The following is a 14,751-nucleotide window of genomic DNA, read 5'->3' on the forward strand; positions in this document are numbered from 1 at the left end:
AAAGTCCAAAGCCCTTTCCTCTGCCTATTTCATTTAGCACTTTTTATTAGATTTCAAGGGCATTTTGTTAGAGCACTGGCCTCGGGGGATGATGGCCTCCGATTGCCTGTAAATGTGTAGGTGTGTGTGTGTGTGAGGAAATAAAGAGGAATCGCGAACGAACAGGAAAGTGTAAATCAAAGAGAAACAAGAAAAGGGAGGAATAAAGTGTAGCAGGGAAAGAATGAAGGGAAAAGGTGTGTGTGTACATGACAATGCATTGTACAATGTCCTAGCACGTGTGAGTGAGATGGATAGCCTGTGGCCAGGGCACATTAACTCTCTGCCAGATTGGTTACCACTCAGCGGGAATGTCACTGCAGCGCGGGATTTAATTGCAATCAGGGAGCTGCCTCCGTCCAGCCGAGGAGGAAGAGCAAGACGCTACAACGCTCCCAGCAAACCTCCGTCTCTGCGTGGATATTGAACAGGTCCACAGCTCAGCTCAGGCTGAGAGCTATTAATCCCTCAGGGAGTGTTTAACAGCTGTGTGGCAGTGAGGGGTGTGGACCAACCAGGTGGCCGGCTGAACGTCACTAAAATTTGCACAGTTATTTCGCTCTGTTGAGATGTTTGTCTCATAATCCCGGGGCAGAGAGTTCAGTGTTTATGAGTGTGTGTGTGTTTGTGTGTGTGTGTGTGTTGAGGGAGGCCCGTGTACCTCAAAATGAAACACTGCGGGCGTCTCTCCTGCAGCATCATGTGGTAAGCTCTCTCTGCTGAGGAGAAGATGTGAGGTGGCAGAGAGGAGCACAGGCGACCCGTGGAGCTCATGTACAGCTGACTCACCTGTGGGAGAAAGACAGGTAGAGTCCGCCCACACATTGGATTACAACCTCATGTAACATGGACACACGCATGGGCTGAGCAACACAGAGGATAAAGTGAAACCACACTGGGTGTAACCTCTCCGTGCATAGAGTTCGAGTAAATAAGGAAGCCAGCAAATCATCAGCTGTCTGGTTAAAATAAATAAAGATAAAATACCATTTCAGCTTATCGGAATACTGCGATTGTCTGAACAACTGTTGGTTTAAAAAGTTGCACTCTGGAGACCCACACTTTTAAATATGCATGAGCACTTTGAACAATTAGACTCAACTATGGCCGGAAAATGTTGACATGGCAGTAATCCACTGAGGTGTTTGGAGAATGTTACTCCTGCTCTTCAAACTCTTTTAAAGGAGGTTCTGTTCTGGGTTTAGTTTTACAAAAATATATATGCTTGTAAAACACTTGATTTAAAGTGATTAAGTGCAAACCTGACTTTTGCACTGAAACCTATAACAGCAACTATAGTTTAAATGTTGCACAATGTATGCCTAAGAAAGACAGACAGGGTACCCTCCATTGTCTGTCACACTGAACGGTTATATGACTGTACCGTCACACCCTCTTTCTGTAACAAGTCCAGAAGATGTGTGCCAGCACTGCATTGGTGTCTGTGGAAAAGGAAAGGCGGATGGGCGGTGGACCACCAGACCGGAGGGGGTGACAGACGGCCAGCAGATCACACATGTTGGGACATATGTCCTTCTCTGGCTCCTCCCTGCTCGTCCACACATCCTCTCAGTCGAGTGTGGACGCCTGGAGTGAATCCAGACACGGGCGGGAACGGGACAGCCAGAGGGGGCTTGGCTTCATTCTGTCATGGCAGGAGAAGATGTCTCCCCCTCCATCCAACCCCTCCTGGGTCCACATGGGCAAGCGCTAAGCTGGCGTTAATTCAGCTATTTCAAAATGAGTTATCCACTGCTATAAAGAAGGTGACGCACTCTGTTGTTGATTGATATCACGACGTCAAACTAATTATAATGCTGTTTAAAAACATCAAAGACTGTCAGTCCTTCACTGAGAGTCTCCTTTAGCTGTTGCAAATGCTGCTTTTCACCCCTAGAGATAGTGTTTTTAAAAATGTATTCTTTAAAGCGGTGAGGTAGCATAATAAAGTCCGTCTTTGTGTGTGTGCTAAACTGGATACTAAACTGGATACTTCTCTTCCCTTGCTGATGCAGAGTCAGCCTTGTGCTGTGTATCATTGACAGGAAGACTGCATTATTTATCAACCACAAGGTCCATTTCATCCGTTCACGTCCTGCTTATTATACGGCAAACATGCCTCCTTTATATTATGCTTTTGCATAAGAAACGCATTGCCTTTCAAATGTAAAGCCACATGTTTAAAGCGTGGGTCGTGGTACATAGACCTGCAAATTAAATATGAAGAGAGAAAGCGCAGCATATAATGGAAGCCTTTGTGAGATAGAGGTAATTTAAAATACCTGCTTACCAAAGTGGAGTAGATGGGCAGCTCTTTGTTTGGATTGACCAGCAGGAGGATGTGTCCAATGTAAGTCTACAAAAGAGAAGAAAGAAAACGCACCCGACTGCTCTATTACTCGTGAATCTAACTGTAAGACAATTACTATTTGGGTGTGAGGTTGACCGTTTTGACCTGCAAACAGGCTGAAGCTGGTTTATAATTCCTGAAGGTAACACTGAACTGAAAATAAAAGTGCTGTCCCAGTCTTCTTTTCACATCAGAATTCATGGCAGCGACAATCACCATTACCATAAGAATATGGTAATCTCAGGGCAGAGAAAGGCCAAGAAGGGACCTCCGACGATAACCTCAGCAATAACCTTTGTCCTCCCACGCCGCGGACACACAAACCCTAAGGCCAATTAGATCAAATTAACCAACTCTTGATTCCTGACCCTTTCCACTAAACTGCCAGCCCTCCGTTTCTCACAAAGAGCCCCGGAGGATGTTTGAAAGCCAACGCTCTGTCCCCCGGGAGAACGCAGACATTGCTAACATTCAGTAACACGCTGCTCTGTCCTTAGGCCCTGGCTCAAGGTTAATGACTTGAACAAATTCCCACTGCCTGCAGACACAGAGCAGAATTCACACTACCAGTCTAGCTTCTTTTTTTCTACGGAGTAAAACTTCAATATTAACTGGGGAAGGCTGCATTTTTGACAGGGATGTCACAAGATGAAACAACAGTGTCTTCAGTCATATCCTTCCCCAGTTCCTTGCTGCTCTCCTCGGGGGTTTTAACGGTGCACCGGTCCTTCTATATTGGCAGAAGGCAGCAGACCACTCCTTCAAAGCCCCATCTCTGACCACCCTGCTGGGAACATATGGAGCATTCGCCGCCTTTGTCCTCTCCCCCTTTCTGTCCTTCATCACATCTCTGCTTTGTTCACCTCTTTCTTGAAATGCCCTCAATCATGTGCATAAGGTCACACCTTAAGTATAAAAAGAAGAAGGTGAAGGAGGGCAGAAAAGCAAAGAAATGTATTCATTTGGCAACACTAAAAGAGTACGTTGTTCATTTCCAAGCACTTTTAGAGAAGATGGAGACTATGTTGAAAACTTTATCTTTACATATAGGCTTTATTTATGTATATTTTTGCTATAAACAGAATAGAGCATAACTCATGACTGTAGCATGTGCATCTCCATGGCAGAGTAGTTATACACAATCAGATCAGCTGCTCCTACGTCCCCATGATAGCCTCACTGTGTCCTTTCTTTTAACCTTTTCTTCTTCCAAATTGGACTGCACCTCAAGTCCGGCCCTCATTATTCTGAATTCTTATCATTTCTCTCTTCTTCATCCACCACTCTGCTGCCTTTTATTGTCATCCCCCTTATCGGTCGTCCCCTGCTGTGGCTAACCCTACTGTCTGTCGCCCATCTGGGTTTCTATAATAACAGACTATTACTGCTTCTTCACAGAGAGGAGAGTGCACCGGATAGCTCCACATTGATCTGGTTCCAGTCTTTATAGAGCTCGGCCCCCATGGAGAAGTATGGGCCAGACTACAGTTAGAAACGGAAGGAAGATGACAGGACTATAAAATGGAACAATTGTTTGAGATTAAGGCACTTTACTGCTGAATATAGTTTTGGATTTATCTTCCAATCGATCTAAATGGTATTGATTTTGCAATTGTCACCAGTGTAAGTACGTGTGCACGTGCGTGTGTGTGTGTGTGTGTTAGAATTAGACACCCCTCTTACAAGTCAGCAGGCCAAAACAGAGAGGGGAAGGGATCCAGCTAATAACAAAAGGGTTTACTAAAAAGATTCAACTATATTCAGACGAATAACTATTCACCACCAATCGTTGGCTGTAAAAGTAGTCAGGGGTCAGAGGTCACAAATCTAAATATGATCTGCACAATAGTGTTCAGGAGAGAAGGTACAGTATTTGCAATGCACTGTTTATACTTCAGACACATATGCCGGAGGGAAACCCACTGCGGTGCTCATGGGGAGAAAGATGGTGTGATGTGATCCAAACATCACACTCTGAAATTCCCAGACCGTAAACAACACAACGCTCCACTAGAAATGAACAACTGAGTTATGCCTGAGAGCGAGAGAGTGTGTGTGTGTGTGTGTTTGTGTTTCTCTCTTTTCGGTGTGTGCTTTGTGTTTTCATGCATGTTTAATGCTTCCTGGTTCAGTGGCACAATGACAGCGGGGTCTTACGTAGATTTGGTCGTTTCCGAAGCGCTTCTGCATCTCGTAGAGCAGGCTGCTGTCGGTCAGCTCACTGAGGGATGCCAGGTCGTCATTGGGAGCGGGAGGCATCAGCTTGACCTGAGGAAAGCGCAAGCTGAGAGTAAACACCAACAGGCTGCCACTAAGTTGGAGTGTTAACTTAACTGGGACAGTGTTCTCCAGTTAAGATCCTCTGAGGCCTAAAGATATTGCAGCACTTTGTTCCAATCAAGTTCATCACCAATTTATTTCCTCTGTTTTCCAACATTACATCTGAGAAGTACTACAATGCACATTATTGTAGACACCTATAGCACATATTGCTTAGCCAGCACATACTTGATTACTTCTCAATCATCATTGCTGAAGTAAATTTATCAGATTCCCACCTCTTTGTCTATTCAGATACTTCTATGAAACACCAGAGTTATTACAGACTGTGTGATGCTCCAGATAAAAAGAGAGCCTGATAAAGCAGATGTGAAATGCTATGCCTCAAATCTTTACAAAAACAAGTTTAATTTGAAATAGATAAAAACTTGGGGGCATTTGTGATTATCTGTGTTCTCACTGCCGAGCTGTAGGACGACACGGTACCTGCTCCAGTTTGCTGGCTCCAGAGCTAAAGGGGCCATCTAGGCCATTGTCCTGTGAGGGCTGTCGGCTCAGTGCTCCACCTGCATCTCTAAACATGGCGTACTTCTCCAGCAGACTGTCCCGCTTAGAGATGGAGAGACCCAGGGGGTTCCTGTGTGATAGGTGGACAGGCAAGGTGTTGGAAAAGACACAGAAGGTAAATGGATGGAAAGCAGATTTGAGAAAAATGTAGGGTGGGGGGGACAGTATTTACAATTTATGGAGCAACCATAAGATAACAATTGTGCTCATGAAACTGTTAACCCACAAGTTCTTGACAGGAGTGTTGAGGTCGTGAGAACCGCCATCATAGCGTTGGTCAGTGGCGGGTAGAGGAGCGGAGGGGTCCTTTAGTCTCTGCAGCCAGCTCTCCTCTGCGTTCAGCAGCATGCCCGCTATGGGCTCCGACGCGGAAATGTCTGGTGAAAGTGGAAATAGTTTTTTTCACCATTCTGTGCCATCAATAACAGAATAGCAACAGAATATTGGTAATATTGTGACCAAAGACCATAATCCTCTGCACTCTAAAACAACCAGGTACGCCTTTCTGTTCACTGGTCTCTCACCCTCCTTCACAATCCGAGTGGATGAACCTGCACTGGTGCACAATGTGAACCCCACTGTGGATCATCCAACTGTGCTTAAGAGGAAGGGGGAGATAAGATCCCCCATCTGTAATGAGGTGTAACAGGGCACGAGGGAAGGGGAATGGCTTCATCCTGTCTTCATTTGTGTCTGACTGACAACCCCCTAGGCTCCCATCTCTTGCGCCGGCTTTCTTTCGTCACGTGGCCGCTGAAGGAGGGATGTGGGGCTTCGAGTGAGAAAGAGGGGGATTGTCTCAGTCTCGGAGGGCTTGTCTCACATCTTTTCCAAACCTACATGCTAGAAGGAGCTATTGATTAAGGCCCGATTGAGGCAATCAGAGTTGTGATGAAGCCATGGGAGTAAATGGTTGGAGGCAGCTATGGTATTCTATCCCACAATGGGGAGGAACCCGAAGCCCCTTCTATATGACAGATTTCATCACTATCACTATCAATGACTACACTGCATTCATCAGCAGCCCGGTTCAGTGAATGGTCTTACAACAGATCTGTTCAGTTAAGATGCGAAGAGTTCAACCCTTGCTGCTGCTGTGTCGCGTGTGTGTGTGTGTGTGTGTGTGTGTGTGTGTGTGTGTGTGGAAGGGGAATTTAGAAGATTGTTTGGGATCATCAGCCAATTACAGCTTTCACGCCAACATTGATATAATTTATGTTTAAAGCCAATGTTTCTCTTCGAAATGCATTGTGTGCATCTTTGCGCGCCTTACAAATGTGCTGGATGCCTTTCCTTTCTCATTTGACATACACGCCTGGTTAGCAAATTGTTGAGATGTTTCCAGTCTGTTTAAAAGGTGTTTCATTCGTTTATCATCTTCTTCTTCTTCATGTGTTATGGCCTGCATGTACAACAAGTTGCATTACCGCCCTCTGTAACTGGCAGGAATGTGAGCATATTCCTGCGTCCTCGTGCAGCAGAACACGACATTAGGGCTGATATAGGACTTATCTGCCTACGCAAAACGTTTAATTCTACCGTTTAACAGCCTACATGATTTCTACACAGCAAATGAAAGGATTTATATTCATAGTTCAGTCACATGAACCTAGCACAGCTTAACGGCAGATTACACAGGACGGTTGTTGCCTGACTTCGCTAACATTCTACCCCGAAGCTGAGAGCGTTGGAGCAGCGAGCTGCGTCCAGCCACCCTCACTTTCCATCATCATTCTCTTTGGCTTTGTAGTCAGAGCAAAACACTGCTCCACAGCATCAACGGTTCATTTCATTTAAGACTGTGTGATTTTACGGGGGTCTAGAATTAAAATAACATCGTAAGAGTGGATATCATTTTTCAGATGGCAGCTGTATCAATCTGCGATTTGCAACAAGTTATTTAAATCAATAATCACCAATTAAGTCTTCTCTTAACTGTAGTGTTTACCAGTCATAAGGGAATCCTCATAGACAGACATCCACACAACTTGCCCCACATTGAATCAGTGCTAATAGTCTTTAGCAGATCTCCTCTGTTTATCTTGTAAGCTTCAATTAAGAAAACATTTTAAAAATGAGTAGACGCCTCTTGATAATGATACCTTTATGCCCATTGATATGATACCTTTATGCCCATTAGCAAATGAATCACTCAAGCCTCTTGATTACTGCTAACACCCCATTTTAATCAATGCATGTGTGTATGGGCATGAGTAAGGTGTTAATGTTTTCTTTCATTAAAAAAATTAGCTCTCTCTCTCGCAGATGCACTCAGATAGGCTCAGCGGTGACTGAACCTCATTCACTGTGTATACCGAGTGTGTGTTTATGAGCCTGTGTTTTATATTATCACTGTGATTATTAATGCATTTGCAGCAGCATAAATCAAAATCCATTTCTCCGCCTCATTAACTCTTGATTTCTAAAAACACGTTTGCACATTCCAGCAGCAGCGTTTGTGTGTGTGTGTGTGTGTGTGTGTGTACGTGCGTATTTGTGTGAATGCCTACATGCGTTACCTGAGGACTTGTCTTGGTTGCAGTTCAACAGAGTCGGGTTTGCTCTGTGCCTCAGGAGCTGGCTAACGATGCTCGTCTGTAAGAGACGGGAGAAACACCCACATATCCATTTTCATTAGACCCTCAGAAAAGAATCCAACATTTCTAGGGCACCATTAACTGCAGCAACTTTCAAACCATCAGTGCAAGAACAAACAAAAAAACATCTCAAAGCAGATTTTTTCATCAGGTCATAGGAGATGTTCCCACATTTGCCGCTACAGTGTAGATGTATAGATGTAAATGTAGGATATAGTGTTACACAGCCCTGGAATGTGAACACTGACAGAAACAATGTATGTATGTCACACATGACAGATCTATACAAGCGTTGCCTCTGACTGAGGAGATCCTTTGGTAATAAGCGTATCTTCCATCACATGTCACAGTGGAACAACCCCATAGTTGTCGACACTCATTCTCGCACACAGTGACATGTGATGGCTGTCGCCTCTGTCCTCTATTGTTCTGTGGAGGTTTTTCCTTTTTGTCCAAGCCGTCGGGCTCTCGGTCAGACTTGCTCTCCTTTCCCTCTTACTGCCCCTTTCATCTTCGTTTTGCATTCTCGTTGTCAACACCCCTCTTCTACTCTGTGGACTATCAGCTGTAAAGAATGTGTGCTGCACTATGTGATCTGTGAATACTATGTGACTTGACCATCCGCCCACCCTCCTCCCTACGTAGACTTTAATTAAAAACACATTTGTGAAACGTAATTTAGGCCGCACTACCACATTTAGCTGCAATGCAACAAGCACAGTTTAAAGACTGAGCATGTCTGGAAGATCTCCATTAAATTCAGGACACCTAAAACACATTTCTGCTATTCACTTGTGCATAGAGAATATTAAACAGCAAGAAACCACATTATCATGCTTGGGCTAAGTTAACTCAGCTGGTAACTATTGTTACTGATTCTCAATTAAGGAGCGTTCCAAAGCAGCAGAACTTCTTTGCACTAAAGCGGAGTAAGAGGCATCGCCTGCAGTACGGAAGAGAGTGACTCAGCATATTCAGCGGACTCAGACGAACGTCAACAGCTGTTCGGCTATGAGTCTATAGCATCTCTTCTGCCCACAAACCCTGTCAGCTGCACTCACACCCTATAAATATGGACAACGCGTCAGTGGCACCACAAGATCTTAACTCTTTAAATCGGTCAGGGGGGGGGGATCAGGAAAAGGTCAGCACATTGGGTTCCGCGGTTACAGAGCAACCTCATAGCTGATGCATATTCAGATAGACAAAAGGTTTTTGTAAAGGCTCAGATTTCCTTTTAAAAATACTTGTCAGATCTAAAAAGTGATCTTGAGATCATGAAACTTGTTCAGGTGGTTGCTATATTGCCACAGCTTTCATATCGACCTTCATTATAAAAACTGAATTAATTAATCCAACCCCAGTAGGGCTCTACTTTAACGTCCTGCCATTTTTGTTTGAAAATCCACACACTATTAAAAATCCTTCCCTTAAGAGAACACATCTTGAAGAGCCTAGACTCAAATCAAAGACGCCAAGAGCCAGGGTCTAACTTATCACAAGACTGAGAGAGGGAGGCTTAATTAGCTGCAGTAATAGGGTCATGCATCTTCTTAAAGGGTCAGTGTAGTGGGTATGCCACGCTGCAGATGGGGGTCTTTGGGTTTAACGTTCCAGTTCGTGTTACAGTTACCAGCAAGTGTTTCCAGGCAACGGTTTAGCTTCTGCCTCATGTCAGCGAAGCCTCTTCTTGGTGGGACCAGTGATTTAGTCGGCTGTATGCAGACACACATCTTGAACCCATAATATCCTGACTGCTGACATGTCACTGTCAGTAAAAAGGGAATGGTGTGTTCAGAAGGCTCAGGGAGTCGTTGGTATGCAGGAGGCAAAGCACTGGCACCAGTAAAGAGCCGATGGCTGAGGTGATGTAGCACTGCAAGGGAAACTAATCGATTCTCCAATCCTCTAGAATGCCACTCTCAAGTCAGATGCACTTACATATCACGCACGCGCACACGCGCACACGCACAGAGTAATTGCTTATGCAGAAAGTCATAAAAACAAAGAGACAAAAAGGAGGTTATTATTCCATTTAGAAGATTGCTATCTGGAAGACTTGCACATTTTGATGCAGTGATTAACAAAAATAATAATTTAAACCAACAACAACAAGAAGAATTGTATAAGAGGAAAGACAGAAAACAAAGGCAGCAACTCTGAATGAATGAAACAGAGAAAGGCTGCGAGGTGACAAAAAACACGTCTTCAGGGTAGATGAACCAAAGAGGTAGACAGCGATTATAAATACCGGATGAATAATTTTACTTTTTCAGCAGCCCAAGCACACAGCACAGACATGTAATTAAATATCCAGTTAGGTCAGCAAGATCTGAACGTGTTCACTTCCCTTCCTTCATAGTTGGACCCCTCCCAAACCACCAGATCTCATCATCGCGCCAACAACTCTCCTCCGCCCCATCTGGAAATCAATCTCTTTTGCTCTAAGAGAGGCCATTAAACTGCTAATCTAAAATGCTGTAACAAATGCATGTGCAGTAGTGCTCTGTGGCAGCAGTTTGACTGTTCCTAATCAATAGGCCCAAAAGAAGAGCAGCTTATCAGAGTGTGTGCAGGGTAACTGGATGCTACTTCCTCAGAGGAAGCACTCATCCATCAGTAACTTCCTCGTTATTTCAATCACTCAATTAATGACTATAATCACATCAGATCAATGCAGCTGGATGAGTAGAAATTAAGCGGACTACTTCATCAACGTCAATGTGACATTTTGTTGAGCAGCTGGGAGTTACCTGTCCATATTTAGCAGCCAGGTGGAGAGGGGTCCAGAAGTTGTTGTCGGCTGGATGAGGGTCCGCTCCACTCTCCAACAACACAGACGCCACCTCTCTATAACCACTGGCACATGCTATGTGGAGCTTCAGAGAGAGACAGAGAGAGAGAGAAAGAGATGCAGTTATGACAGCGAAGAAAGAAGACGCTACAGCATCTAATAAAAACAGAGGTGAAGGAAGAGGACAAACCATGACCAGGGGGGAAAGAGAGGTCAACGCACGCACACACTAACACATGTGACCGTACTTACCAGTGTGACCCCGTCATCATTGGGCTGGTTGAGGCTTCCCCCTGTGGCTACAAGGTGTCTGACATCAGAGAGCATGGTGCTACGTCTCTGCATCTTCATGGTGTGCATGGATGACACATCCACACCTAAAAACACACAAACACAATTGAGATCCACATATTACGCATTGTTATGCTTTAAGAAGCAGTTTGACATTTTGGAGACGTTCTATGACACTTATGTATATCTATGCATTCAAATTAAAGCTGGAGTCTTGGCTCTGTCCAAAGGAAATTGGCCTACACCTCTAATTAACGCTAAAAGCGAAAAAATGATCACTTGCCGTTTTACGGGGCGTAACGTGCTGGAATATTTCTTGGCCGGGAGCAGTGACTTCCTGGTCTCAATCGTCTTATTTTAACTCTCAGCAAGTCGATCTGATCCTTTAAACCTTATACTTAAGATTCAGTTGTTTGAAGCAAACTAGTTGGTTTACAGAGTTCTCCAACATGTAGGGACGAGTTACATTCAAGTACACGTTTTGTATTTAAAGATTCCCCAGTTTTAGCAGAACTAAATCTCTCAAGAGGATTTGGCGTGAGTTCAGCACGGTGCTCTCTGATTCCACTTCAACCACAGCATGTAATTTAAGGGAGGCTGTGTGTGCTGCACTGGCAGGGAAAACGCCCTCAAACTGACAGCGCACTAAAACCGAAGCCTGGCAAATCAAGTGATGACCAAAAGTGATCCTGATGTTGAAACTTCAATAAAGAAAAGTTAGAGGACGTCCAATACTCGTAAAGAACAAGGCTACTGTAGCCGCCTCTTTGGCTGACACAGCAAAACAGCCGTCTACAAGGGCATCTATCCCAAACTATGAAGATCAATGCACGGCTCCACAATCACACACACACACACAGAACAGCCGACTTTGGTTGCCGCAATGGCGTGGATTGATTATCAATCGATCTATATTCCACTCTGATGAGCTTTAGAGAACTAACTAATGGGACTTCTCCAGGTAGACTGGTTGGATTAGCTAATCAATACGTTTGTCTTTACAAACAAATGAGAGCCAAAGGGTGTGTAGCTTTTTGAGACGTGCTCAGAGGAACATTACCATAACAGAAGAGAATTATTATCCTCTACAGTGCCAATACTTGGAGGAATCCAGTAGAACATGAAAAATAAATGACTCGGCTGCGACAATGAGAAAAAAAAAAAAAAAAACTGAATTCCTATTTCTCTCTGATGTAGAGACACATGGACAGTCTGTCTGTCTGTCTGTCTGTCTCCAACAAACCTGATGGACATAGAGAGAGCGTACAGCCAAGTTGCTATAGCAACAGAGTGAGCCTGTGTGAGTAAGAGTGTGTTTCATGGCCCAGCGTGATGAGGGGGGGGGGGGGGGTATCTGGGGGGCACACAGGAGGGAGAGATCTCCACGGGGGCTGGCAGACAGAAGCAGAGAAAAGTCTAAAAATATTCCGCGGCTGGGGAGTCAGAGAGTCAGCCTGTGTGTGTGTGTGTGTGTCTTTGATGAGTTAGCTGTCTGCACTCAGAATCTTGAGTTTGTATGAACTCCAGGCCAATGGCAGACAGATGAGGGAAGACCCTCCTTCATTGTCTATATCTGTTTCTGTCTAGCTTTGTCAGCACGATTCCCGTTGCCCTTCCTCTGCGCGTCTCTCTGTATTTTCTCTGCCACTGTTCCCTGCCTCTCCCGCTGTCACTCAGTGTCTGTGCCTCCAACTCTCTCGTGCCTTTATCTCTGTTATTCACAGCCCCTGTGTTGACCTTCTCCGTTCTCTGTGGGAGACAAGTGCCCAAATCGCAATCCACCATCATTAGGCCTGTGGGTGTACCTCACCTTCACACACACACACACACACACACACACACACACACACACACACACACACACACACACACACACACACACACACACACACACACACACACACACACACACACACACACACACACACACACACACACACACACACACACACACTTTAACTGCTGGTATGACATATTAACCATTCACACTATCCCTATAATTCCTAAATGAAGAAAATGAAACATTTACCTTTGTGCTTAATTGTTTTCTTTCTGAAAGTCTGTGATAACATGGACTTGAGCCACTGTATTTCTTTGAATCACACTTTTAATGGAGCTCATGATAAATCAAATGTCAATGTTGCCTCCCTGTCTTTCTCTCACTGAGCAACGCAGAAACAAATGAGAGGTGCGCAGAGCTCTACCATTTTCCTCCAGGTGTTTTCGGAGGATGCAGCTGGTCTCTGTCCCCTCGGAGGCGTAGTCCAGAGGAACGCTGCCGTTGACGTCCTGCAGCAGAACATTCACCCCAGTCTTCCACACGCAGAGCGGGAGAAAGCAGAGAAGACAGAAGAAAAAGAGTTTCAGCCGGGGCAATTCATCAGACTTGAAATCGACGATGAAGCAGGCACAATTATGGAGGCTTCCCTGAGGCGTATACCTGAGCAGAACCATGGAGACATTAACAGACAATACAGTGAATTAAAGAACTCATTAAATAACTGCCTGGGGGGGGCGGGGGGGGGGGGGGGGGGGGGGCGGCAGTGAATAGCGAGGGCGTTGGTTACTGGTCCCTGGGTTCATCGGGGTGAAGCGTGAAGCATGAGATAACATGGAAGGCCTTCCCTCGGGCTCCTTTAATGACCGTACTCTGACAGCGCAGTCGTTGGTCACAATATGGCTACGATTAATTGCTCCTCTCTGGACGAACTCCACGGCACTTATTATTCGTGAAAATGCTTCACCAGTAAAGCAGAAATGTGTACAAGCCATGCAAAATGTACTCAGGTGGACTTTCCTTTTGTCCATTTCATTTTTTTATTCTCCCCTCTTTGGGGTTGGGTACTAAAAGTAACACACATCCTTTCAAGAGGAAATTGTCAGCATCCAGCCATAAATCGCGTCCCGTTGTTTGACTTAACCGTAAAAGACAAGCGGGTGTAACGATCGTAGCTGGACCAGGTCTGATAACGGGGACAGGGGACTCTAAGTGAGGATCCTTATTGAATATTTACAGCTAATAGAATTCTAACGGCAGAGTTGAAGTGCGGCAAAGAGATTCATGACCCGGTCCTTAGGTAGACAGAGAGGGAAGGGGTGGGGAAAGAGAAAAATGGGAGGAAGAGGGCTGGAAATGCGAGGAGGGAGCCGGCTGACAGAGCTACACAAGAACGGTGAACCTTAGCAGCAAACCCGAGCAGCAAGACCACAAGGACACGGAGCCATCAGTGCAACCTTGCAGTTATTAATTGATTCATAAACAGACAAATTTTTTTTTCCTTTTCTTCAATAATGAAAAACGTTTTGAAGATATTCAAAGGAAACGATTTCATTCAAGAAAGTAATTACAGTGCGATAAAGGCAGCACAGCGCTGTCAACTCCGGTTATCAGAGGATATGTTCTGGTGAGCGCTGCGGTTTCTTTGTGTGCGTCCATCTGTGTCGTCTAGTGGGAGCCGTTTTTCGCTCACTTATGAGGGTTAGTTAGGGTTTAACAAAGGGAATTAATTAACATTAATAACCATCAGCTGCTGCTTGGTGACTATTCATGAGACAACAAGAAACCTTATCGCGACGTGAAGCACAGCTTGAAGAGCAAATGATGAGATGAGTGAGTCAGAGAGAGTGCATATACTATTAGCCCCCCCCCACACACACACACTCCACCTTCCCCGCCATCCTTCCCTTACACTCTATTGTCAAACATGGACTACTCCATCAATATTCCTCCAATTTGTGCTTTGCTCCCAAACGGTAGTCAACTTCCTCATAAACCAGACAGCTCCACTCAGGGTGCCTCTGTTAACATGCGAGTGTGTGTTATTGCGTGTGTG

The 14,751-nt window shown here is 44.9% G+C and overlaps 1 protein-coding gene across 1 annotated transcript in view; it reads right to left on the reverse strand.

The window, feature by feature from the left end:
* The window catches only part of myo16 (myosin XVI), an 89,942-nt gene that overhangs the window by 40,758 nt on the left and 34,433 nt on the right, over positions 1-14,751 (reverse strand). Inside the window, exons 6-14 of the mRNA XM_076107069.1 lie at positions 13,123-13,231; positions 10,880-11,004; positions 10,587-10,712; positions 7,756-7,831; positions 5,463-5,613; positions 5,156-5,306; positions 4,547-4,657; positions 2,330-2,395; positions 701-828 (exon numbers count right to left, since the gene is read on the reverse strand). Coding sequence (XP_075963184.1) covers positions 701-828; positions 2,330-2,395; positions 4,547-4,657; positions 5,156-5,306; positions 5,463-5,613; positions 7,756-7,831; positions 10,587-10,712; positions 10,880-11,004; positions 13,123-13,231 — 1,043 coding nt within the window. The remainder of the gene's footprint in view (positions 1-700; positions 829-2,329; positions 2,396-4,546; positions 4,658-5,155; positions 5,307-5,462; positions 5,614-7,755; positions 7,832-10,586; positions 10,713-10,879; positions 11,005-13,122; positions 13,232-14,751) is intronic.

The sequence above is a fragment of the Anarhichas minor genome, unplaced genomic scaffold (assembly GCF_050575085.1).
Source record: "Anarhichas minor isolate MPS153535 unplaced genomic scaffold, ASM5057508v1 ptg000004l, whole genome shotgun sequence".
Lineage (NCBI taxonomy): Eukaryota > Metazoa > Chordata > Actinopteri > Perciformes > Anarhichadidae > Anarhichas > Anarhichas minor.